Genomic DNA, 24,630 nt, shown 5'->3' with positions numbered 1-24,630 from the left:
GCAAATGGCCCAAAATACAAGTGTCTGTGTCCCATCCGAAGGTAGTAGAGAGCAGAATATAAGACCGGTAACTTCTAAGCGACAAGACCCTCTCCACCGGTCCCCTCCTTCCCCATAGCCCTAGATCTGCCCTTCTTCTGTGGCACCCTGGATCACTGTTCTTCCGTGGTGCCCTGGGACCACAGATCAAGTGCAGTAGTCACTGCTACTGCAACTTAAACAGTTGAAGCATCCGATCCATCCATAAGAGAAGCAACGACTAGGATCAAAAGTGCATGTTTCCATGCCTTTTCTCACTACCTTGTAGTCCGCCGGCCTTGTGCTGTGAATTGCCATTTTTGGAGGGAACAGGCAGCGAGCGAAGTAGTCTGGCGCCATTCTCGTGAAGTGGCAGCAATTGTGAGGGAGGCAGGCGGACTGTCAGGCCATGGCACCTCCGGTGCCGCCTCCTGTGCGTGCCGCAATGGCGGCGTCCGTGCTGGAGTTGAGCAAGGCACGTGCACTCCCAGAGTGTGGTGGCGCAGGTGGGGAAGGAGAGGACCATGGGAGCGCGCCGGCGAAGCAGTTGGCGGTGACGTCAACTGGACAGGCACCTGCAGCGCTGGAGCGTCAAAGACTGCCATGGAATAGGTTGGACGAGAGGTTTGTGGCAGAGCAGCGCGGTGCCCGCGGCAAGGGCCGCGACGACGGGCCCGTGAGAATATTCCGGCTGAGGTCGAGGACGTAGAGGCGGGCGAGCCCAACGATCGTCGGTGCCGGGAGCGGGCACACGAGGCCGCGGCCCAAGAGCAGCAGCGCCGCCGTGCGGCTAGCGGCGTCGCAGGCCATGCCATCCCAGTCGCAGCACACCGTGGCAGGGGAAGGAGAGGGGCCGGACCTGGCAGCAGCCCCATGGTGGCGGCTCCACGGTGCGCTGCAGGCCTGAGAGCGGCGGCTCGATTGGCTGACGACAGACATTGAATTAAAAATGGGACAGAAAAGGGAGGAGAAAGGAGGGCTATCATCCAAACCGTTGCTTCTCTCATGGATGGATCAGATGCTTCAACTGCTTAAGTTGCAGTAACAGTTACTACTGCACCTGATCTGTGTCCGGTGCCCTGGGTCACCGTTCTTCTGCGACACTCCAGCTAACTCTTCCTTCCTGAGGCCCTGATCTACCTATTTGCCTCCGAATCCAATCCCAATCCTGCCAAATCATTCCACTGATTGTTGAGGCATGCAATACTAGGGTTTCATGCGACGAAATGGGGGGCAAAGTATTTTTGTTGCTACTGCAATGCTTGTCTTTTTATGTGAAAGCAATCTATGCTGCATGATCTGCATATCCTTGTAAACTGTCTCCAAATTTTCACCTCGTGTTGTGCTCAGGTATAAATTTGATGATGAGCGTGTAACAAAAGAAGATGCTAAGAAGGCTCTTGAAGAGCAATATGGGGGTGAGGAAGAGGTAAGTTCTATTTGATTTTTTATTCAAGGATAAATGTCTGTGAAGTCTATATCTCATCTACTTATCACCATCGTTTATGTTTCTCTTTTGGATTAAACAGTTGCCCCAAATAAACCCTGGTTTCAACAATGCTCCATTTAAATTCACGAAGTATTCAAACGCGTATATGCTTGTTTATATTCGTGAAAGTGACAAGGAGAAAATTATGTGTACTGTTGATGAAAAAGACATTGCTGAGCATTTAAGGGTATGCACAATCTGTAGCATTATCCCTCCATTTTTTACTGTGGATTCCATTTTTGGTATAGTTTGGTTCAGAATTGTGGATTTGTGTAGGTAAGGTTGAAAAAAGAACAAGAAGAGACAGAACACAAAAAGAAAGAAAAAGCTGAAGCTCATCTTTATACCATAATTAAGGTCTGGATCTATGTTTCTTTCCTATTGATCTCATAATATGAAGTCGAGTTTATCTTTTAGCATTAAATTCTGGCAAATAAATCTAGGTAGCTCGAGATGAGGATTTGAAGGAACAAATTGGAAAGGATATATATTTTGATTTGGTGGACCATGAAAAAGTCCGTAATTTCCGTATACAAAAACAAATACCTTTTAGTTCTTTCAAGGTAACATGCTTCCAGAACTCTACACAAGTCATTTTTATGGTTGCAAATCTTATTATAGCTTGATAATACAAATTCCATTCTTGTTATTGATATGTGGAACTGGATTCGACTTTTTCTTTGTTTATTTAACTTATATTGAATAACTGTTTAATAGGAGGAAGTTGCCAAGGAATATGGCATCCCTGTGCAGTTTCAGCGCTTCTGGTTGTGGGCCAAGAGGCAAAACCATACATACCGCCCTAATCGTCCATTGACCCTTCATGAGGAAACACAATCTGTAAGTTATTTGTTCATTTGTTGCTTCAAAGTGCTGGAGCTTATAGTTTATTCTGCAGATACTTTGGGAACTGGCGGGTAACTTTTATTTGTTTCATTTTCATGCCAATATTAGCAATTAATGAAATCAGGAGCAGAATGAGCCATATAAGTTGGAAATGCTTAACCAATGCTTGGAGCCTTGGATAAGGTTTAATAGTTACTGACTAGGGGTCTGGTCATGAACTAATATTCAGATATGGCTTCTGCAATTCTCAAAAGCTATCTTTATATGATCTCTTTTATATCTATCTATATCTGATTGACATTACTATGATGAAGTACTAGGATTCATCTCAGGCACTCTTATCAAATTTCTATATTGTTATATGATGTAGTAATATGTAAGACGAACGTCATAAAAGATAAGAAATCTTTCGTCATGTTGGTGCCCTGCACAGGTAAGCAGTAAGCTTAACAGCACACACATTCACTCACTATGGCTAGAGGTAGAAGAAGGGGTGAGCACAGCACACACACACTCAGCACAAGCACTAGCGTTGGCCAGGCTCTGCCCTTTGGTTTGTGGCAACTGAACTGCCTTTTCTCATTGCATAGTGGTAGAATATATACAACTCATGTACCAACTATAAGGTACACATGAGCATGGCTGAGTACAGCCCCAACTACTCCTAGTACTACAAGTACCTTGCTTAGATCAGCCCACTACCAACATGGCTGATGTAGTTTCTACCAACTACTAGTACTAGATGGCCTAATGCCTTACAAGCTACAGCACTAGAGAATGGACAGCCATGCTGACCAGTTCCTAATCCTAAGCTGCAGCAAAGAGAGAATTGGGGAGCAGCAGATTATGTCTTACAATTCTTTCCCTAATCCTGCTGCTAAACCCGAAGCCTTGACCTCATCTATGCCAATCATCTTCCTTAGCTCCATGAACCGTAGGTGCCCGAGTGACTTGGTGAGGATGTCAGCGAGCTGTCTGTCGGTCTCGACAAACTCAATGACGATCTGCCCTCTATCGACGCAGTCCCGGAGGAAGTGGAACTTGATGTCGATGTGCTTGCTCCGGTCGTGGAGGACAGGGTTATTGGCGAGGGTGATGCCGGCTGATTGTCCACTATCAGAGCTAGCGGGTGAGCTTCCTCGTCGTCAGCTCGCCCAGCAGTTGGCGCAGCCACACAGCCTGGCACGCTGCCATGGCCACTGCGACGTACTCCGCCTCACGTTGATAGCGCCACAATCTTCTGCTTCAGCGATTGCCAGGCGATGGGGGCTGCTCCAAGGAAGACAAGCACACCAGAGGTGCTCTGTCGCCCGCCATGTCTGCATCGCTGAAAACAGTGAGCTTCTGCTCACCTTCCTTTGCCTTGGGGGGTGCCTCACTGCAGATCGTGAGCCGCAGCCCACCCTTGCCACCACTCTTGGGGAAGATGATCGCTTGATCGAGCGACCCCTTGACGTAGCGCAACAGCCTCTTCACTGCCGTCCAGTGGTCTTCACGCGGGTCCTCCATGAAACGGCTGACATACCCAACCGCGAACGCAATGTCCGGCCGGGTATGAGTGAGGTAGCGCAGCCCGCCGATGATGCTCCGGTAGCACGTCGCGTCCAGCTTCGCAGCGGTGCTGTGCTTGCTTAGCTTCAGCTGCTCCTCCATCGGAGTCGCGCACGGCTTGCACTGTGCCATGCTGCCGCGCTCCAGCAGCTTCTCTACATAGGCTCGCTGGCCCAGGGAGATGTGCTCCTTCCCCTGGTTCACCTCGATGCCGAGTTAGTTGGAGAGCGCGCCGAGATCGCTCATCTTGAACCGAGCTATCATCTCGCGCTTAAACTGATCGATGTCCTCCACACGCGCACCGGTGACAATCAAGTCATCCACATACACGCCGACGACGAGCTCCTCCTTCCCCGTTGCCGCGTGTACAGCGCGTGTTCTGTGGCGCAGCGAGTGAACCCAAGCTCGCCGAAGGTGGCATCGAGCTTAGCGTTCCGCGCTCGAGGGGCCTGCTGAAGCCCATAGAGCGCCTTGCGCAGCTTGAGCACCTTGTGCTCAGTGCCCTTGACGGTGAAGCCCGGAGTTTGCTTGACGAAGATCGTCTCCGCGAGCTCGCCGTTGAGGAACGCAGACTTGATGTCGAGGTGGTGGACGCGCCAATCCTTCGCTGCTGCCATGGCCAACAGCAAGCGAACGAACTCCATGTGCGCCACCGGAGCGAAGACTTCCTCTAAGTCGATGCCCTCGTGCTGGGCGAAGCCGCGGGCGACGAGCCGAGCCTTGTACTTGACAATGGCGCCGTGCTTGTCCCGCTTCACTTTGTTGACCCACTTCAACCCGATCGGCCTGTAGCCCACCGGTGGATCCACCAGCTCCCATGTCCCATTGTCCTCGATCGCCCTCATCTCCTCCAACATCGCCCGACGCCAAATGGCGTCGCGTTCAGCCACTGTGAACGTCGACGGCTCCTATGCGCTGACAAGGAGTAGCTCTGGGTCATCTAGAAGCCGGCTAGCCAGCCCAGGAGCTCCCCCCTTCGCCGACAATGTTGTCCACCGGCTTGAACTGATCCTCCTCGCCGTCATGGAAAGCATCCACGAACTCGTCGATGTCGGTGGGTGGAGAAGCAAACTCCAGTGGTGGTGTCCCCTGTCCTGCCATTGCAGGGGACTGTGGTGGAGGTAAATGCGCCGCTGCTGGTGGAGACTGCTCTCCAGCAGCAGCCTGCTCTTCAGCGCCATCATCTCCTCCTTGGATCACCAAGTGCTCGACAACAAATGTGCCGCTGACACCAGCAGCTTCCCCGACGCCTTGATCCTCTCAATCCCATGCAGCCATCTCATCGAACACTACATCCCTAGAGACCACCACTTTGCCTCCCTTGGGATCATAGAGCCGATAGGCCTTGCTGCCCTCCTCATAGCCCAACAGCACCATGGGCGTGCTTCTGTCCTCCAGCTTGCCGAGGTGGGGCTTTGTGTTCTTGACATAGCCAACGTAGCCAAATGTCGTGAGGAAGGACACATTCGCCTTGCGTCCATGCCAAGCCTTGAACGACGTCTTGCCCTTCAGGGTCTTGGTGGGCGCGCGGTTGAGGATGAACACCGGCGTGGTCACCATCTCTCCCTAGAACTCCGCCAGCATCTTCTTAGCCTTCATCATCGACCTCGCCATGCCGACCACCGTCTGGTTGCGCCTCTCCACCACGCCACTTTGCTGCGGCGTGTGCGGCGCGGTGTGGTGGCGCATCACACCTTGATCCGCGCAGTATGCTGCAAACTCCATAGAGGTGAATTCGCCCCCTGCGATTTGTCCGCAGTACGCGCAGCTTCTTGCCGCTCTCCGCCTCCGCGCGACGCCTTGAACTTCTTGACCGGCTCCTCCGCCTCGTTCTTGCTGGTCATAAGCTGCAGCCACATGAATCCGCTGCAGTCATCCACCAGCAAGATGAAGTACTTGCGTCCTCCATGCGTCGCCGGCGTGATCAGCCCATAAAGATCACCATGGACTAGCTCGAGGGCCTCCGCCGCGCGATACTTCACCGTCTTCGGGAACGGCAACCTCCTTTACTTCCCAGCCAAGCAGCTGTCACACAGCTCACTGGCGTGCTTGATGTGAGGCAGCCCAGTCACCATCTTCTCTAGCCGACCAAGAGCGTCGAAGTTGAGATGGCCATACCGGGCATGCCACAGCCACGACTCCTCTGAGCGCCGTGCAGCCAGGCAGATGGGCTGCTCCACCTTCAAGTCGAGCAGGTACAACCGGTTCTGGGATCTCTTCACCTTGGCGAGAAGGCGCTGCTCCCAGCCCCTGATCCTGAGGATGCCATCCTTGATCAGCACCTCAGCACCTCACTGCCGCACTCGTCCAGCTGCCCGATGCTGATGATGCTTGAGCGCAGCTGGGGGATGTAGTAGACGTTTGTCAGCGCGCGGTGCTCGCTGTTCTGGCACCGGAAAATGATGGTGCCGCACCCTCGGATCGCCACCCTTGAGCCGTCACCAAACCTCACTGTTTTCGGTCATGTTGCCGTCGAGCTCGGAGAAGGCCGCATTGGAACCCGTCATGTGGTTGCTGGCTCCGAAGTCCAGATACCACCGCTACTTCTGCTCGCCACCCACACGTTCGAGGTGGACTTGGGCGCGCGGCTCGTCGAGGTTGACAGCCTTCAGAGCCTTCCCATGCTCTTCCACCGCCATCACCTCTCCCTTCTCCTTGGCCTCAACGTCGTGTAGTGCACAGAACGTCGCTATAAGGAGAGTGGCCGCATTATTATCATCAGCCTGCGCCAAATGAGCCTCGGTCTTCTTCTCCTGCTTTCTATTTGGGCAGTCCTTTGCCTAATGGCCTGTCTTCCCGAAGCGCCGGCAGGCGTTGGGGTCGATCTTCTTCTTCTTCTCCGAAGAAGCCTTGCCGCGGCACTTGTCGTCGCCACCGCGGCTGGAGGAGGCTTTCCCGGACTTCTCCTTCATCCGGATAGCCCACTCCTCTGTCAGCAGCAGCTTGCCGCTGTCCGTCGCTGCTGTGGCCTGCTCCATGCGCTCGTCCACTGCCCGTAGACGGCCAGTCACATTCTCAATAGTGAGGGTGGACATGTCCAGCATCATCTCTATGGAGAGAGTGATCTGGATGTACTTCGCCGGCACGGAGTGGAGGTATTTGGAGACCGCCTCTTCGTCGATGGTGACGCCGTGGCTCCCCAGCTTGCTGATAAGCGACTGCAGGCGGAGGGAGAACTCCTCCACTGACTCAAAATCCTTGAACTTGAGGTTGGCGTACTCCTGTTTCAACAGCTGGGCCGTCGCCTTCTTTGCGCGATCGGAGCCGACGCGCATCGCGGCAATAGCCTCCCACGCCTCCTTAGCAGACTTCTTTGCCCCCAACGGCTCTCGGTACTCCGCAGGCACAGTAGCGAGGATGGCCTCCAGCGCTGACATGTTGTCTTCTTCGTTGTCGGTGGCCTTGTCAATGGCATTTTAGAGCTGTCGGGCTCTGAGCTTGACTTTCATGGTCACCGCCCACTCGCCATAGTTGGTGTGAGTCAGCGTCGGCCAACTGGTGTCGCTGACCTCCCGCACCTTGCGCACAACGACCTCCTGTCGTGGCTGGGCAGCCCCAGCAGCACTGCCGCCTCCTGCAGCTCTGCTGCTGTCGCCCATCTCCGAGCCAGGTGCCATTGCCGGCGATTAGTCCGGCGACGCAGATGAACGTGTACGGCTCCGATACCACCTGTTGGTCCTTTGCTGCCCTGCACAGCTAAGCAGTAAGCTTACCAGCACACACTCACTCACTATGGCTAGAGGTAGAAGAAGGGGTGAGCATAACACACACACTCAGCACAAGTACCAGCGTTGGCCAGGCTCTGCCCTTTGGTTTGTGGCAACTGAACAGCCTTTTCGAAAGGACCTTGATGTCGCCTAGGAGGCCTAGAGGGGGGGGGGGGTGAATAGGCCTGTAAAAATTTAACTTGAAACTTTGTTAGAACAGAGGGCGGCACTGCCGGCCTTATAGGGCGGCACTGCCGCTCTTCAAATATAAAGCAGACAGTGTTGAGATTTCGCAGATAGTAACCTAACCCTCTCAACTGCTCAATTCTGCAACAGAAAGACAAAATCCAGTTCGAAGACTGGATACCACAGAAATCTCATACAAGAGAGGATCGAGCTACCAAACCATAACAATCAGCTAGCAAAGAGCTGAACCAGCAAGAATACAAAGTGAAGCACGCGAGACACAAAATTTATCCCGTGGTTCAGCTCGCCACCAAGGCTTGCCTAAGTCCACGTTGTTGAGGCATCCACAAAAGGATTGGCTCGCCACCAAGGCTTGCCTTGCCCTCGTTCTCAAATCAAGAGAATGAACTCTTGAAGTGAGGGGTAATTTCTTAGCTGTAGGATGATGTTACAAACCTCCCAAGGCTACCACACGAGTTGGCAAGCACAAGGGCGACGCCTAGCCGGCTAGGAGCAAGCTCCAAGAGTAACAAATCCTAGAAGTGCTGGCCAAACGTGAACCAAATGCTCTTAGACTTTGGGAATCAGTGGATCTTCTCTCCAATCAAGTTTTGCTGTCTTTTCTCTCAAGTTTTGATGGTGGAAATTAATGATTTGCTTGAGGGATGAATGAGCAACAATGGAGGAGGGGTGAGCTTTGGTCTGTTCAGTTTCGAACTGAACCGTTGGAGAAGAAGGCTCTACGTTGTGGGCAGGCCCAAATGGTATTTATATCTCTTGGGTTCCAACGGTCGTTTATGGGCGGCACTGCCGCCTTAGCCAAAACAGGTAGAATCTGGAGATTTTTGGCTGGCTGCTTTGGCTGGGTAAGAGGATATAGATCTGTAGTTTTGAGCATCTGGTTGCACAGTTGACCAACTGTACTAAAATCCCTCTTTATAGTACGGTTTTTCCTAAATTCAAATTCAAAGCATAAAAGAATGTAAATGCCTTTGAGCTGGTTGTCACTTCATTTGACAATTGAAAACTTCTATTATCGAATATGTTTTCCTCATTCTCATTATACCTTGATTATGTGACTTGAACCATTTCCATACACATGAGTTCAACTTCATGGCTTAAGTCACTTCTACTAATGATTTGATTCTCAACACATTATGACTCTTCATAGCTTGATTAGTACCTCAACTCAATGCAAGTACTCTCTTATTCACTTTAGCCATGGTACCTCGGTCGCCAAGTCGTCGTTTGCCCTTCACCTTCGCTTAGTACCTCGAAGCCCTTTTCTTGCTATCTTCACCCTATCAAGCCATACTTAAGTCACATTATATTAAGCATCCATTGAAAAATATTTCTTCAATATTTTGATCCTTACTCGAATATTTTCTAGATATGAATGTTGAGATCAATCAAGCTTCAGTTTCTCACATAGAGACATACATGGATCAACATCAATATTGTTAAGCTAATTCACGATTTCTTATTCCCTTTTCATTTTGGCTTGACATTTCAATTGATCTTTCATATATTCATCCATGTAAGCAAACCAATATAGAGACCAACTTATATCGACTATACATTATCATTTACCAAGTATGTTGGGATCAATCAAGCTTCAGTTTGTCTCACATAGAGACATACATGGATCAACATCAATATGGTCAAGCTAATTCACGATTCCTTATTTTCTTCTCATTTTGGCTTGACATTTCAATTGATCTTTCATATATTCATCCTTGTAAGCAAACCAATGTAGAGACCGACTTATATCCACTATACATGTCATTTATCAAGTATGTTTGCTTTCACATGATGCTACGATATCCCACAACATAGAAGCCATTTCATTGATTCCATTTGTATTGTTGTCTTTTGCTTGAACTAGATTGGTTCCAAAAACATCCAATACAACAATACACAGTTTGTCATTCACTTTAACACAATGTGGCATATCATTAAGTTTGTCTACTAGTTGAACCTTGTATATACTTGTTAATACACAACCCACAAGTATATGCAATAGGCTCAATTTTCTGTTCAACACTTAGTAAACTTATTAGACTTTTAATTGTGTTGTCATTCAATTTATCAAAACCTACTAAAGGGCTAGATGCACTTACAATCTCTCCCTTTTTGGTGATTGATGACAACACAACTAAAGTTTAGAAGAGATTGATAAACATTAAGATTTTGAATCCAATTATATAGTGAGTTCCCCCTAAATGTGTGCAGTGAAGGAATTCAAATTTTGACTTCAAATGCTAAATGCACATATTTAAGATGAAGTGTGGGAACTCCCCTATATCTGAGCATCCTTGGGGTGCAAGGTGTAACATGATAACCGTGATGCTTATGACAGTTCATGCACTCAAAGATTACTGACCAGCAGAGGGCGGCACTGCCGCACCAGAGAGCGGCACTGCCGCACCTGCCTGACCAGCACAGGAGAAAACAAGCATCACTCAAGGCATGAATGCCACACACTAGCATAAATGGTCCTTATTAAGAGCATTAATTTAAACTATCCTTGCACACACCACAAATTTTTTTTAAACCTTATATGTATGCCTCTCCTTTACCTCTTTTCATCCTCATATCAATCTCTCCCTTTACATTCTCTCCCAATATTTCTCACCCTTTGGCATTAATCTCCAAAAATGATATCTCCACCAAAAGGAAGAAATGTTGGTCGATAAGTGAGGGCAAGAGTAGGTAAAAGTTTAGCATATGGGATTTCTCACCTATTTTCTACCAAACAAAGTATGCAACTTTTAGGTCAAGATTTTTGAGAGGTTAGCATATTTGGCTCATACCTCACTTAGACGACAGTATAACATGAGACAAACTCATGCCATCACCACAAGAGGTATCAATCAAATATCTAAAGAATTCTCTAATCGCCACCACAAGAACAAACTTACGGTGTGACTCAAAAATTGCATACACATGCACACACTAGCATGTAAAGGCTTAGATGCACAAAGGTAATACATGAGTTCATGAAGCGATATACCTTTGTTCTAAGCCCCATAATCTCCACCATGAAGATGATTTCAATCCTTGGATTTAGTGCTTTTATGGGACTAGTACTTCTTTATGCAATATAATTTCATTTGTGCCCATCTCTCATCATCATCTTCAAGGAGATATCATAAACTTGTGCTTGATATTAATTGAAAGTCCATTGCTAGCTCTTGTTGTCATATTGAGATATCAGCTGAAGACAAATTTCTTGATATACCAAGTTAAAGATTATCAATCAATACCAATTGAAATATGATCTACATAATTTTGACACCAATTGAGAGAGTCTTCACAAGGCTTTGTAATGTTTTGGTCGTCAGCAGCTAGCCCAGGGGCCGTGGGATGAGTATATATACACCCCAAACCAAAACTAGCCTTTGGAGTTCAAAAACTAGCCTTCAAGACCTATACAGGTGCGGCACTGCCGCCTTTATGCGCGGCACTGCCGCAGCTCTCAGAAACAGCACAGGTCACCTCACGGAAAACGTCATATCTCTTTACTCCGAACTCCGTTTTTAGTGATCTTGGACTTTCTGGAAAGCTTGTTTTGAGAGCTATCCTGCCCAACCAAGAGAAATCTCAAGATCAACAAGTGCAAGTGTTGTTCTATTGAAAGGATCTTCACCAGTTGATGCCAATTGGAATGAATGCCCGTATCTCATAATATCACCTAGGAAATGCTCATAAAGACAAGAGATAGCATTAAATTGCACAAGAGAATTTTATAACTAGTGATCATTTTGGATATGGAAGGCATGTAGATCACTAATTGCAAAACCTTATAACATAGACTAAATTCCTCTTTTTTTGATAGTGCATACATATACATGTGGAAGGCAAGAACATAGGCACTTTTGGTCAATTAAGTCCAAACAAGGGAATTTAAGCTATATTATGGAGAGTAGCTACTTTAAAGATAAAAATACAATCCAAATAAATATGAGAGATAACCAATTTAGATTGAGTCAATGTAGCATACTCATGAGAGACTCATTCTCAGCAAGAGACCACAAATTCACTAGAAGAAAAGGTTAGTCTTAAAAGACACAAGGCATATGATGGCTCCTCCTTAATATGTGCATCAAGTGCTTGAATTACTTGTGAAATGCACTAGAATCGGTTTAAGAGTCGAGAGAAGTTCATCCTATATCTTGGTCAAGGCATGATAAATTTGCAACAATTGAAATTATGCTAAGAAAACATACCACCACCAAGGTAGATAGATCACCACATAAATTTTCATCGATATGACCATCATAGGTGAGACTTCAATGATTTGGATGGCTATAGTTCTCACTTGATGAAATGTGGTAAACTGAGCTCTTGTAATCATTCTACATCCATATTAGTTTACTAGTTCTTTCTTTACCTAGAGCAACTCACACAGAGAGCAAAGGTAAAATTCATGAAATTTGTAAGTTATGAAATAGGAGTTACCACTCTTTGTTGATAAGATCCTGGGAGATCAATGTGATGGATCATAGGTACTTGATGAGCACTTAGAGAGGAGAAATAGCAATGAAAGCCCACTCTTCAATTATTTTCTCCATCTCATCCAAATCTAGGTCCATTTAAAGGATTGAGACATTCAATATTTAAACCAGGAGCACTTGGTTTATAAAGACCGAGACCTCATAGAATAATTGTGAAACACCTAGAGAATCCAAAGGAACTACTCATCCTCCTTTTTCCATGTGTGGGATTGCACATCAAACACTTGAAAGAAACCAATAATCCCACAAGATATAGGCTAAGCTCCCCCTAAATTTGTGCATACAAGAGTACACAAAGTTCACTTAAGCACATTAACAATATGAGGTCAAGGGAGTGACTTGCACTGTACTTCAACTGATTTGAACTCCTTGAAACTGCTTGCAATTCAATAGTCTCAGCTGATTACTTCTTGTTCCAACTAGTTGCAATCACTTGCTGCTGCTTGTACTCTGATTGCAACTTATTTGGACCCTTGTGTGAGTTCTTTTCTTTCATTGAAATTCCTTTAGACTAAATTTATATTTTTCATATTTATTGATTCTGTTAAGTGTATGGTTAAGGCTCTATCTATAGGCCCATCTATAGGCCCACTCTATATTTAGCCATGAGGCTCTCTATATATTGTCTCCTTCACCTCTGGAGAGATTAGACTGGGTAATCTCACAGGTACGTAACATGGTACCAGAGCTATGGGATTAGGGTTAGGATTAGATTAGTCTGATCCACGATCCATTTTTTTCCCTTGGGATCCTCTCTTCTTCGCGCTGCCCGTCGCTGTGCCCTCTCGTCGCCCGTCTTCCCGCGTGGACAGCCCGTCGCCGTCTCATCGCGCGTCTTCGCGCGGCCCGTCGCCGTGCCCCTTCGCCCGACGGCCCGTTGCTGTCTCATCGCCCGCCCGTGACTTGGCTCGCGACTTGTCGTGTTGCATCGCGAATCATCCGTCGCGGGGCACGTCGCTCGCGACTCGTCTCCGTTGCGGGGATCGTCGCCTGCTGCTTCCGCTCGTCGCTGCTCGTCGCCTCTTCAATCTCCGGCTTCTCTGTTCTGCCCGCCTGTTGTTGGAACAGAGCAGAGGAGGTCCTGATCGTCATCTTCCGCTCGTCGCTGCTCCACGCCTCTTCAGTCTCCAACTTCCCTGCTCTGCCCGCCTGTGGGAGCAGAGCAGAGGAGGTCTTGCACGTTCAACAAATAGAGGGGGTCCTCTGCTTCTTATACCACAGTGGTAACAGATCGCTGCCTCCCTCCTCCTTGGTCAGCTGTTAACAGTTGTTTCCATCATGTCTCAGTCTCAACTCAACGCAATTGTCATCCGTATCACTTTAGAGGGTCCAAATTATCCTGAATGGGCCTTCTGTGTAGAAACTGCTTTAAGGGGTCATGGTTTACTACATCATTTAACTGACAATGCCCCTAAGCCTAAGGAGGATGGTAGTAATGCTACTGCAGTAAAGGATTGGGGTATCAATGATGGCAAAGTGATGGCTGCTATGGTCAATAGTACTAAACAATCCTTGATTATGAGTCTATCTAAGTTCAAAACTGCTAAGGCCATATGGGAAAATCTAAAGCAGCGCTATGTACAGGACAGTGGGGCTCTTCTACATAGTCTTATGCAGCAAACTCATGTCATAGAGCAGAATGATATGTCCATTGATGAGTACTATTCTGCTTTTGATCGATTGATGGGATCATTGACTTCCATGGTACCTGAATGTTCAGCTGATTCTTGTCCAGCACATAAATTTATTGAAAAGTTTTTCACTTACAGATTTGTCATGGGAGTTCGAGCTGAGTATGATTCCATCCGTACACGGTTGCTTCACAGTTCTTCTGATCTCACTATGGCAAATGCTTTGTCAGATTTGCTTGCAGAAGAAACTCGTCTCAAGTCCCTGTCCTCTACAGTGTCTCATGGTGTGTTGGCAGCTTCTCGGAGGACTAGTGCACCCAATAGTACCTCTGCCGAACCTTGTAAGCATTGTGGCAGGACTGGTCATCTTTCAGAAAATTGTTTCTCTCATCATCCAGAGAAGTTGGCTGAGTATCGTGCACGGCGTGCTGCTCATGGTGGTCGTGGTCGTGGTCGTGGTACTGGTTCCACTCCTAGAGGCTCAGTTTCAGTGGCTACTTCCTCGACTGTTAGTGCTCCCTCGGCTTGGGTGCTTGATTCAGGCGCTTCTTTTCATGTGACCTCTGATCAGTCCCAGCTGGTTGCCTGCAAGCCGGTCCCTGATGGTGCTTCTGTTCAGACAGCTGATGGTACATATTGTCATATCACTCATCAGGGTTCACTTTGCAATAATCACTTTTCTGTACCCAATGTTTCCTTTGTACCTCAGTTGTCTATGAATCTTCTGTCGGTTGGTCAAATTACCGACCAAAATTGCTTTGTTGGTTTTGATGACTCATCTTGTTTTATTCAGGACCGTCGCAGCGGGAAAGTGATTGGGACTGGCCATCGCCGTAAAGGTGCTTCTAGCCTCTACGTTTTGAACACTCTACGTCTTCCTTCGTCCGTTCCATCTACAGCTCATGTCTCATCCGCTGCATCGTCTTCAGCCTCTTCATTTGCCAAGTGGCATCATCGCCTTGGTCATCTTTCCGGGTCTCGGTTGTCGTACATGATAAATAAAGGTTGTTTAGGTCATACCTCTATTGAGTCTAGCTTTCATTGTAAGGGTTGTAAGCTTGGCAAACAAATACAACTTCCTTACCCTTCTAGTGTTTCTCGTTCTGCTAGACCTTTTGATATTATTCATACTGATGTATGGGGTCCTGCACCTTTTGCTACAAAAGGTGGCCATAAATACTATGTCATTTTTATTGATGATTATTCTCGCTATACATGGATTTATTTCATGAAACATCGTTCGCAATTGTGTTCCATTTATCAGTCTTTTGTTCGAATGGTTCACACACAATTTTCAGCTCCCATTAAAGTTCTTCGTTCAGACTCTGGGGGTGAGTACTTGTCTGCTGTCTTTCGCCAATTTCTATCGTCTGAGGGTACACTTGCACAGCTCTCTTGTCCAGGTGCTCATGCTCAGAATGGTGTTGCTGAACGAAAACATCGCCATCTCATAGAGACAGCTCGCACACTTTTGATTTCATCATTTGTCCCTTCTCATTTTTGGGGAGAAGCTGTTTCCACTGCTGTCTATCTCATCAATAGGCAACCTTCATCCAAATTGTCTGATCACTGTCCTGGTGAAGTACTTTTTGGTACTCCTCCTAGCTATGATCATCTTCGAGTTTTTGGATGCACTTGCTATGTTCTGCTTGCACCTCGTGAGCGCACAAAATTGACTGCACAATCTGTTGAATGTGTTTTTCTAGGGTATAGTCCTGAGCATAAAGGTTATCGATGTTATGACCCTTCTTCCCGTCGCATACGCATCTCTCGTGATGTTACCTTTGATGAGGATCGCCCCTTCTTTTATAACCCTTCCACTACCCCTTCATATTCTCCCACAGAGTCCACCTCTTTTTTGAGCCTTCCTCCAAATTCATCCACCGATGATGCCTCTGCACCATCTGATCCTCCTATTTCCATCACACCACCTTTACCTCCTACAACATCCTCGTCTCCATCTCAATCTTTTTCAAAACCACCTATTACACGTGTCTACAGCCGTCGTCCCTCCCAGCTTCCGTCTACTTCTCCCACCATGGCTAGTCCAGATGAGCCCGCTGCTGATGCTTCTAATAATAACATTGATGATTCACATGTTCATGAGTTACAGGTTGCTCCACGATATAATCTTCGAGACCGCAGTACCATTCATCCTGAAGAGAAGTACGGTTTTCCCCAATTGCATGCTGTTGTTGATGAGCCATCCACTTATCAGGAAGCTTCTCAAATTCTGGAATGGCAGCTAGCTATGTCTGAGGAACTTGCTGCCCTTGATCGTCAAGGCACTTGGGATCTTGTTCGATTGCCATCGCACACAGTACCTATTACATCTAAGTGGGTATTCAAAGTGAAGACCAAGTCAGATGGCTCTATAGAGAGATATAAGGCCCGTCTTGTTGCCAGAGGTTTTCAGCAAACTCAGGGTCTAGATTATGATGAGACTTTTGCACCTGTTGCTCATATGACGACAGTCCGTACATTAATTGCAGTTGCAGCAGCTTCTTCTTGGCCCATATCTCAAATGGATGTCAAGAATGCCTTTCTTCATGGTGATTTGACTGAAGAAGTTTATATGCAACCGCCCCCGGGTGTTGTCGCTCCTCCAGGATATGTCTGTCGTCTTCGCCGTGCTTTATATGGCCTTAAACAGGCTCCTCGTACTTGGCATGAGCGTTTTGTCTCAGTGATACGGGCTGCTGGATTTTCAGCTAGTGATCATGATCCGGCCTTATTTGTTCATTTGTCACCACGTGGCCGTACGTTGCTTCTTCTCTATGTTGATGATATGCTGATTACGGGTAATGATAAGGATCACATTTCCCATGTGAAGCAACAACTCAGTGCTGAATTTCAGATGTCTGATTTGGGTCCTCTCAGTTATTTCTTAGGCATTGAGGTCAAGCAATCTACTCAGGGCTATCATCTTTCTCAGTCTAAGTACATACAAGATCTTATTGCTCGTTCAGGCATCACTGATAGTCGAACTGCTGCCACACCCATGGATCTTCACTTGCAGCTTCGTCCCACTGATGGGGTACCTCTTAAGGATCCCTCTCGATATCGACACATTGTGGGCAGCCTTGTTTACCTCACTGTCACTAGGCCGGATATTGCTCATGCAGTCCATATTTTGAGTCAATTTGTTTGTGCCCCAACTTCTGTTCATTTTGGACATTTACTTCGCGTGCTACGCTACCTACGGGGGACATCATCTCAAAGTTTACTCTATGCGCATGATAGTCCGCTTCAGCTTCATGCTTACTCGGATTCCACTTGGGCGAGTGACCCAACAGATCGATGTTCCATCACTGGATATTGCATTCTTCTTGGCTCTTCTCCTATTGCATGGAAGTCCAAGAAGCAAGCAGCTGTATCTCGCTCTAGTACAGAGGCTGAACTTCGAGCCCTTGCCACTACTACTGCAGAGATTGTATGGCTTCGATGGTTGTTGGCTGATTTAGGCATCTCTTGTGATGTTGCCACACCTCTTCTATGTGATAATACAGGAGCCATACAAATTGCTAATGATCCTGTGAAGCATGAACTCACAAAGCATATTGGTGTGGATGCTTTCTTTACTCGGTCTCATTGTCATCAGAAGACTATTTCTCTCCAGTATGTGCCTTCAGAGTTGCAATTGGCCGACTTCTTCACTAAAGCACAAACTCGGGAGCAGCATCGGCTTCACTTGATCAAACTCAATGCTTCAGATCCTCCACTTCCACCTTGAGTTTGAAGGGGGGTGTTAAGTGTATGGTTAAGGCTCTATCTATAGGCCCATCTATAGGCCCACTCTATATTTAGCCATGAGGCTCTCTATATATTGTCTCCTTCACCTCTGGAGAGATTAGACTGGGTAATCTCACAGGTACGTAACAGATTCTTCATGACCAACTTGAAAGCTAACTCAATCTTGTTGCCACAATGCAATCCAATTCCATTCAGTCAGTTTTCAGATTCTGTCATCCTCAGAAAGAAAAAAGAAATCCATATCTCTCAGACCACTAGCCCAATATGCATGAAAATTAGTAGAGATCTTCATCTATGAGTCCTCTAACTTCTCTAAAAAATTTGGCTTATTTGAACTCCATTTGGTCAGTGAAAATAATTTTCTACCAGAACTGCTCAAATCTGAAACTGCACTGTTGAAGCTGACAGAAACCAACTCAAAACTGATTTTCTTCAAAACCAATCTTCATACCAATTGTACAGCAACAAGTACTAGATGTGTATAGCATGCTCACAAAGTTTCACGTCAATTTATCAGTATTTGAATCTCCAAATCCATGCTTGAAGGCAGTCAACTCAGATTTGTAATTTTCTGGACAGATTTGATGATCGATGATTCTTCCTCTTTTCATGTCCAATCTTTGAGGTGATTTCAGTTGAGAATACATACAAGATGTTATATCCATTTAGTCCTCTCATCAACACTCGTGTGAATTCTACTTGTATAGCTTATTCAAATTAACCTCAAACTTGAGTCAAGCGAAACTGAAACTTTTGATTTAAATGGCCTTTAGCAGCAACATCTTTCTTTAGGTGAAGAATAACCTTTAAGCTTGTGAATTAAATTAGCACATCTTCTTATTGATTTTCTATGAATAAGCTCAATCACAAGAAGACATTAGTAACACAAGCACTAGTTTTCTATTTAGTAACCATTTATATGTGGATGACAAGTAGGTTACCAAAATGGAGAAACCTCATAACATGGACTAAATCTCCCTTGATGCCTCATGCACATTCTTTTGAGTGGAATGGAAATGTAAATGTGCATGGTTGGTCATTTAAGTCCAAAGGGCAGATTTAAGCCATATTATGGTGAGTGGCTAACATAGACAAATCTAATCCAAATTAGCTAGAGAGAAAATACAACACATGGTTTTGGATTGATAGCCTTCATATAATAGCACACTATTTGAGAAACACATTCTCATTTAGTGAGACTACATAAATCACTTAGAGAGATTAATCTCACAACTCTAGCCATAGATTAAAGTCTCATTTTATAAGTGCTCTAAGTATTTGAATTTCTCACATAGCACTTTATTCATTTAAGAACTTGAGATTTTCACTTTATGTCTAGGTCATGGCAACAATAGTGTAATCAATTTGAACTATGCTAAGAGATACTCACAACCATTATAGCATGTAGATGCCCATAAGATGAGAATGAGAATTTGACAATCTAACATATGACAAGATTCCATCAAGTAGGAAGTTCTCGACTTGTGAGTAATAAGTCTCTTTACTTGACTTGAGCTTGATTCTTTATTCTTGGCCATTTTGAAATCTACTTGTATCCTCCAATGTGTACCAAGATTCCAAATCCATCAAACCAACTCATAATGTGCACGAACATAAACTTGCTTCATCTTGTTTTTCTTGGTTTGAAGTCCACAAAGGAAAGTCAAGTCATCTATGTTGCTTGGTGTGGATGATCAATTCAATTTTGATCATGTTTCTATTCTATGACCAGCAACCAATGAATATCCTCAAGTGCTTCTATTATCCTACATGGCTACACAAGACACAAAGGAGTTTAGTTTCAAATAAATTGCACTTGAGATTTAGATGTTACCATCCTTCTTGATTGTAATGGATGAGGTGGTCTTTTCATCTTCATCTTGCACATATGAAGGTTGTAGATTTATCCACGAACTAGAGTGGAGTCAGCTGCTATTATGTAGGAGGGACGGCAGTCGCCGCCCTTGGGTGCGGCACTACCGCCTTGCTGATTTGCAGCAGGGGTGTGCTGCACCTCTGCATCAGAGTTGTCAGCGGAATTTGGTACAACAGCAACTTGAGGAGCTTTCACTTTTGTAGCATGTACTTCTTGTGGTCTTATATCACCAATGGTCATTTTCTTGATTGGCCCACAAGGTGGTTTTTTATTACCTACAACATGAATAAGATCTTGCTCTACTAGAGAGCCATTAAAAGCATCATATGGCAAATGATTCACTTAGACTTGAAGTACTCTAGCCACTCTTAATAATTCACAAACACACATATATTTGTGAACTATTAGAGACTACACATGTCAAGTGGCTAGCTAGCAAGGGTTAGGTACTAGTTACCGAGGTGAATATGAAGTTTGAAGTATTTTCATTGATTCATCTTCGGGTCAACCATATAAGAATATGTAATGTGAATTGATTAATAGCTTGAGTGAATATTTTCAATCAACTTGCTCAAGCACCCCGAAGCTTCATATCACCTTCAAGTACCTACAATACTTACTAAGCACAATTTGGTACCCAAACTATGTTGGGTCCATTATAGTTAGTCTCACGAGACTTAGGCACCCAAATGGCCTATGTGCTAGCACATGGTGAACTAATCACCTTTCTAGCACAAGTGTCATTTTTGGGCCTCCTAAGCATATTTAAATCAATTGACAAGTTGAGCTTAGAAGTGTTATTCATGGGACAATCCTTACTTAAATGTCCCTTTTCTTTGCAAGTGTAACATAGGCGGTTCTTGTTCTTTCTAGCATTCTCTTCTTGCACTTTGCTTGCTACCTTGCTAATGAACCTCTTTATTGATGATAACAAGCCTTCACTTTTCTTATTAGGTCATGAGCCAATTTCATGTCCCTTTTCATGACAACCGTAACACTTCCTCTTGCTTCTTCTTGTCTTGTTCTTTGGAAGTGTGGCTTGATCATCGACCTTGTTGGAACACATAGAAGCATTGTGTCCCATGTTGGAGAACTTGACATGAGCCATCTTCTTCTCTTGGATCTTGCTCACGCCCTTCTCTTCTTTCTTCAAGGTGCAATCTCTGACATGGTGACCGTCTTTCTTGCACTTGAAGCAAGTGATGAGAGTCTTCTTTGATTGACGTTGCACCTTGATGGCATTGGGAACTTTCCTGTTCTGTCCAGGTGTGGCACTGCCGCAGTCTGTGCAGCTGGCTGAACTACTGCATTCTAGACAGATTGCACTTCTTTAAGTATCCCCTTCACTTTGCCATTGTTGGACTTGTAACCCTTTTGATAAGGCTTGATGCATGCATCGGTTGATCCCTTCTCAAGCTTCTTCACCATGTCTTCATGGTTATCTTGAGAAGGTTGAGCATTGCACTTGCCCTTCCATTGAATCAAGTCTCTTTTTAGCATTTCAACTTCTTCCTTGAGCTGTTCATTTTCTTTTGCAATGGAATCATCACAAGTTTCTACAATTACATGCTCAACGGAAGGTTGGCTTGCTTGAGAGCAACACTTGTTAGCACATGATAAAATAGATGAAACTTGTGTATATGTGCATTTGTGAGTGTGAGGTTGGTATGATTTTACCGTTGTTACCACAACCTCATGAGCAACTTCTAGCATGAGATGAAACTCCATAAGCTTCTCATGAGAGCACAAAAGCCCATCATGACTTTCTTGCAAAGTCTCATTTTTGCTAGTAAGCCTTTCCAACTTGTCCTTGAGCATATAATTCTGATCTTCTAATTGAGCAACACAAGATAGAGAGTTAATAGTATAAGTTTGCTCAATTGACAAGTTTTCATACCTTTGGACCAAGCTAGCATGAGAGCACTTAAGCTTTTCATGCTTTTTGGTCAACTTCTCTAAGCATTTGATCTTTTCAACGAGAAGCTCTTCTTGCTTGTAGAGATCTTCTTGCTCTTGAATCTTCTCTATGACCTTGATCACTATCAACTTGTCTTTCTTGCTTAGACGTGCAAGGTGTTGATTGATCTCATCATCATCACTACCACTATCACTCTCACTCTCACTTGCCACTTTCTTCTCTTTCTTTGCCATGAGACCGATATGTGAAGTGGTATAGAGAGTTGAGCTTCTTCGTAAGGTGGATTCATCATTTGGCTTCCACCGATCACAAGCTTCTTCTTCCTACAAAATGTTAGTCTCACAAGAACTAAAGAAAGTAGAAGTACCACATGTAAAAATATTGTTCTCACCAACTATTTCATTACCATCCAATAAGTTATATGTTGACGAGGAAGTGGATGTGGCATGATCAAATAGGCCTTTTGAGAAAATCACTTGAGGCTCATCATTTGTCGATGAAGTTGAGCATTCCTCAAGTGGTTTTTTCAATGAGAGGTTACTCTCTTCACATTTGGAGTTGCCATACATTTCCTTGAGCGTGGTCCAAATGATATGAGCATCACCAAGTGGTTCATCATCTCTAAATATGACAGCATCAAGTACATCTTCACTCAAAGCACTAAATAAGACATTACCAGCTTAAGCATTGAGTTGTAAGCATTTCACTTCCTCTTTAGAAAGGTAGATCAAATCATCATGAGGAGGTGAAATGCTCACATCTACAATCTGCTCTATTTGAGGACCCATGGTCCTAAAAACATCAAGCACACTAGCAATTTGAGCCATCTAAAAGTAAAAGTTTTAGAGATACCTCCTTACTTGTCGACATCGTTCTCTCAAGGCGGTTAAGCCTGAAATTGAGAGCCAGGCTCTGATACCAATTGAAAGGACTTTGATGTCGCCTAGGAGGCCTAGAGGGGAGGATGAATAGGCCTGTAAAAATTCAACTCGAAACTCTGTTAGAACAGAGGGCGGCACTGCCGGCCTTATAGGGCGGCACTGTCGCTCTTCAAAAATAAAGCAGACAGTGTTGAGATTTCATAGATAGTAACCTGACCCTCTCAACTGCTCAATCCTGCAACAGAAAGACAAAATCCAGTTCGAAGACTAGATACCACAGAAATCTCACACAAGAGAGGATCGAGCTACCAAACCCTAACAATCAGCTAGCAAAGAGCTGAACCAGCAAGAATACAAAGTGAAGTACGCGAGACACAAAATTTATCCCGTGGTTCAGCTCGTCACCAAGGCTTGCCTAAGTCCACGTTGTTGAGGCATCCACAAAAGGATTGGCTCGCCATCAAGGCTTGCCTTGCCCTCGTTCTCAAATCAAGAGAATGAACTCTTGAAGTGAGGGGTAATTTCTTAGCTGCAGGATGAGGTTACAAACCTCCCAAGGCTACCACACGAGTTGGCAAGCACAAGGGCAACGCCTAGCCGGCTAGGAGCAAGCTCCAAGAGTAACAAACCCTAGAACCGCCGGCCAAACGTGAACCAAATGCTCTTAGACTTTGGGAATTAGTGGATCTTCTCTCCAATCGAGTTTTGCTGCCTTTTCTCTCAAGTTTTGATGGTGGAAATCAAGGATTTGCTTAAGGGATGAAGGAGCAACAATGGAGGAGAGAGAGGTGAGCTTTGGTCTGTTCAGTTTCGAACTGAACCGTTGGAGAAGAAGGCCCTACGTTGTGGGCAGGCCCAAATGGTATTTATACCTCTTGGGTCCCAACGGTCGTTTATGGGCGGCACTGCCGCCCTAGCCAAAACAGGTAGAATCTGGAGATTTTTGGCTAGCTGCTTTGGCTGGGTAAGAGGATATAGATCTGTAGTTTTGAGCATCTGGTTGCACAGTTGACCAACTGTACTGGAATCCCTCTTTATAGTACGGTTTTTCCTAAATTCAAATTCAAAGCATAAAAGAATGTAAATGCCTTTGAGCTGGTTGTCACTTCATTTGACAATTGAAAACTTCTATTATCGAATATGTTTTCCTCATTCTCATTATACCTTGATTATGTGACTTGAACCATTTCCATACACATGAGTTCAACTTCATGGCTTCAAGTCACTTCTACTAATGATTTGATCCTCAACACATTATGACTCTTCATAGCTTGATTAGTACCTCAACTCAATGCAAGTACTCTCTTATTCACTTTAGCCATGGTACCTCGGTCGCCAAGTCGTCGTTTGCCCTTCACCTTCGCTTAGTACCTCGAAGCCCTTTTCTTGCTATCTTCACCCTATCAAGCCATACTTAAGTCACATTATATTAAGCATCCATTGAAAAATATTTCTTCAATATTTTGATCCTTACTCGAATATTTTCTAGATATGAATGTTGAGATCAATCAAGCTTCAGTTTCTCACATAGAGACATACATGGATCAACATCAATATTGTTAAGCTAATTCACGATTCCTTATTCCCTTCTCATTTTGGCTTCACATTCCAATTGATCTTTCATATATTCATCCATGTAAGCAAACCAATATAGAGACCGACTTATATCCACTATACATTATCATTTACCAAGTATGTTGAGATCAATCAAGCTTCAGTTTGTCTCACATAGAGACATACATGGATCAACATCAATATGGTCAAGCTAATTCACGATTCCTTATTTCCTTCTCATTTTGGCTTGACATTTCAATTGATCTTTCATATATTCATCCTTGTAAGCAAACCAATGTAGAGACCGACTTATATCCACTATACATGTCATTTATCAAGTATGTTTGCTTTCACATGATGCTACGATATCCCACAACATAGAAGCCATTTCATTGATTCCATTTGTATTGTTGTCTTTTGCTTGAACTAGATTGCTTCCAAAAACTTCCCATATAATAATATACAGTTTGACATTCACTTTAACACAATGTGGCATATCATCAAGTTTGCCTACTAGTTGAACCTTGTATATACTTGTTAATACACAACCCATAAGTATATGCAATAGGCTCAATTTCCTGTTCAACACTTAGCAAACTTATTAGACCTTTAATTGTGTTGTCATTCAATTTACCAAAACCCACTAAAAGGCTAGATGCACTTACACTTTTCTCATTGCATAGTGGTAGAATATATACAACTC

The 24,630-nt window shown here is 45.0% G+C and overlaps 1 protein-coding gene across 1 annotated transcript in view; it reads left to right on the top strand.

The window, feature by feature from the left end:
• Positions 1-24,630, top strand: part of LOC136484012 (ubiquitin C-terminal hydrolase 12-like) — a 36,837-nt gene that overhangs the window by 5,960 nt on the left and 6,247 nt on the right. Inside the window, exons 12-16 of the mRNA XM_066481176.1 lie at positions 1,369-1,447; positions 1,548-1,694; positions 1,784-1,864; positions 1,951-2,070; positions 2,225-2,347. Coding sequence (XP_066337273.1) covers positions 1,369-1,447; positions 1,548-1,694; positions 1,784-1,864; positions 1,951-2,070; positions 2,225-2,347 — 550 coding nt within the window. The remainder of the gene's footprint in view (positions 1-1,368; positions 1,448-1,547; positions 1,695-1,783; positions 1,865-1,950; positions 2,071-2,224; positions 2,348-24,630) is intronic.

This window comes from Miscanthus floridulus, chromosome 9 (assembly GCF_019320115.1).
Source record: "Miscanthus floridulus cultivar M001 chromosome 9, ASM1932011v1, whole genome shotgun sequence".
NCBI lineage: Eukaryota > Viridiplantae > Streptophyta > Magnoliopsida > Poales > Poaceae > Miscanthus > Miscanthus floridulus.
This window is presented reverse-complemented; position numbering and strand designations above follow the sequence as displayed.